The 2863-nt window shown below is 51.3% G+C and overlaps 1 protein-coding gene across 1 annotated transcript; it reads right to left on the reverse strand.

Annotated features, from left to right (window-relative positions):
- Positions 1-1975: 1975 nt before the first annotated feature.
- Positions 1976-2353, reverse strand: LOC150025894 (uncharacterized). Its single transcript, XM_090304802.1, has one exon. The coding sequence runs from the start codon at positions 2351-2353 to the stop codon at positions 1976-1978; it is 378 nt and encodes a 125-aa protein (XP_090160928.1).
- Between the last annotated feature and the right edge of the window lie 510 nt (positions 2354-2863).

Here is a 2863-nt window from a genome sequence, read left to right on the forward strand (position 1 = left end):
CGTGCTTCCTTGCACCTTCGGGGAGCCGGTGTGCGGGGATGAGCGGGCCAACAACGGGGTCCCTTTTTTATACTTTTATCAGGTAGTCTTTAAGAGCGTCGGCGTGCGCCTGCCCTTCTCTAGGTTCGAGAGGGAACTGTTAACGGAAATCAATGCTGCCCCAGCCCAGCTGTACCCTAACAGCTGGGCTTTCGTCAAAGCCTTCGACATACTGTTTGGTTTCCTGGGGCGTGCACCTTCTGTGGACATATTTCTTCACTTCTTTGAGATGAAGAGGCAAAGAAACAACCTTTGGGTGACCCTCAGCAATGTTCCCGGCAGGGTCTTCCTAACCCCCTTCCAGCACTCCTTCACGGGGTGGAAGGGCAAGTTCTTTAAGGTTTGTTGTTCCGACCTTGTGCCCTCCGCCCTTGACGGCTTTCCACTGTACTGGGTGAAGGAGACGAGAGCTCTAAAGTCCAAGCCTCTTAAGAGGTTGCCTTCGAACGACCAGGAAGCTTGTCAGATCTTGGCTGGGGCGGGGGGTTTTGACGCTGCCGCCCTGAGAAGTCTGGAGTACAACGCTGAGGCCTTGGAGAAATACATATGTGCGAGAGATTTCCTCACAACCTCCCATTATTCGCCTTTGCTGGGTTCTTGCATGGTTTATCTTGCGGTGCCTTAGTTTGTGCCCGTCTTTCACCATGCTTGTCTCTCTTGGTGCAGGTTCGAAGATAAACCGACAACAAAGATCGCTGCTGGCCCAGGCGTTGAGGTCCGAGGACGGGGCTTCATCATCATCCTGTTTAGACTCCGGAGGCCACTGAAGGGTGGCCTGATTTCGCTTTTCATACTGCGATTATCTGGAACTTTGTCTGTAACTGTAACTCTTGATTCATACTTCGATTTATGTTTAAACGCTACCTGCTTTGTCTTTGCACACTTGCGTCTACTTTTGCTTCCTCTGTTGTGTTGCATGCGTTACCTCCAGCATCTCCCCATTGTGTTTAGGAGGGCTTATCTCATCTGTACTGAGTGTCCACGCTCAAGGAGAGACCTGCTCTGGGTGTCCTCAGCGTGTCTAACACTTGCGACAAAGTCGCACTTTGGTGCCCACGCCCATGGAGAGGCCTGTGTAACAGCGCCGTATCGTCCATGGAGTGTCTCAAACACCAAGGCGACTTGTCTCTTATCTCTTGGTGCTTGGTGCCCACGCCTGAGGAGAGGCCTTATTACAGCAGCGCCGTATCGTCCTCAGGGTGTCTAAAAACACAAAGGCGAAGTGTCCCCATCTAATACCAGAGCTAGTTATTCATACTTGAGGAGGGGGCGTCCCAAAGGAATCCCTTAACCCCTGCTCAAGGACTAAAACTCCCGGATTTTACCTTGTCGAACATCTGACACCGGGGCTAGCTATTCTTACCTGAGGAGGGGGCGTCCCGAAGGAATCCCTTAACCCCTGCCCAGGGGCTAAGCTCCCGGCTAGCACCTTGTGTTGGACATACCTGTCATCTTGAGCTCTAGGCGCACGCATGTGTTCTTACTGCCTGCTTCGAATTCTGATGTATGCTCCCTATTTGGCGATGCCTACGTTTGGCGACGCCTCACCTTGGCGACTCTTTATCTTTGCGATGTTCCACCTTGGCGACATCCCCTTTTGGCGACGCCTTGTTTAGGCGATGCCTGCGTTTGGCGACGCCTCACCTTGGCGGCTCTTTATCTTGGTGATGTTCCGCCTTGGCGACATCTCATTTTAGCGACGCCCCCATCTTTGCAACGCCCACGTTTGGCGATGCCTCACTTTGGCGGCGCCTGACGCTGCCTTGAGTCTTTGTCTTTTATTTCTTTAACCTTTGGTCTTACACTTTGAGTGGGAGGAGAAAAAACTGAGACAAAGATTTCTTGAACTTCTTTTTTACTTGGGTGACCTCATTAAAAAACCCCCGAGAGGGAAAAAGAGTGTCCCCTTTACAATTCGTATTTCGTTACTCATAACTTAACTGAAATAAAATTTCAAATTGGCCGCGTTCCAGCTGCGTGGAATGGGACCTCCTTCCAAAGTCTCTAGATTGTATGAACCATTCCCCTTGGCTTTGGTGACTCTGAAGGGTCCGGTCCATTTGAGAGATAACTTATTCTCTAGCTCATATGGGTGAGCCTTCCTCATGACTAAGTCACCAACCTGGAATTGCCGCGGCTTCACCTTGGAGCTATACTGTCGCTCCACTCTTCTCTTCACTGCCTCAGCCTTTATTCTTGCTTCATCCTTGGCTTCGTCTAGTAAGTCTAGGTTCACTCGCCTTTCTTCATTGGACTCTTCGGCCACGAAATTCTGGTAACGTGGCGAGCTCTCGTGGATCTCGATTGGAATCATCGCGTCTGACCTATATACTAGACTGAAAGGCGTTTCCATGGTGGCAGATTGGGGTGTGGTGTGGTACGCCCATACGATCCTCGGCACTTCTTCTGCCCACGCCCCTTTAGCTTTCTCTAATCTTCTCTTCAACCCTCTCAGCAAAACTCTATTTGCTGACTCTACTTGTCCATTCGTCTCGGGGTGCTCGACTGATGCGAACACCTGCTTGATGCCTACCTCTGTGCACAGGTTTCTCAGCTGTTGGCTTGCAAACTGGGTTCCATTGTCGGACACCAGCCGCCTAGGCACACCGAAGCGACACACGATGTTCTTCCAAACAAAGTGCTGCACCTTGTGCGCAGTAATCTGGGCCACGGGCTCCGCCTCTATCCTCTTGGTGAAGTATTCAATGGCGACGATCAGGTGCTTCATCTGTCTTATCTTCAGTGGGAACGGGCCTAGGATGTCGATTCCCCACATATGAAAGGGCCATGGACTATATATGGATCTCTGCTCCTCTGGCGGCGC

Source organism: Phaseolus vulgaris, chromosome 7 (genome assembly GCF_051622355.1).
Source record: "Phaseolus vulgaris cultivar YP4 chromosome 7, ASM5162235v1, whole genome shotgun sequence".
NCBI lineage: Eukaryota > Viridiplantae > Streptophyta > Magnoliopsida > Fabales > Fabaceae > Phaseolus > Phaseolus vulgaris.

Excerpts from the sequence above, each read along its gene's own strand:
- LOC150025894 (XM_090304802.1), bottom strand. The coding sequence starts at position 2,353 with ATGATTCCAATCGAGATCCACGAGAGCTCGCCACGTTACCAGAATTTC.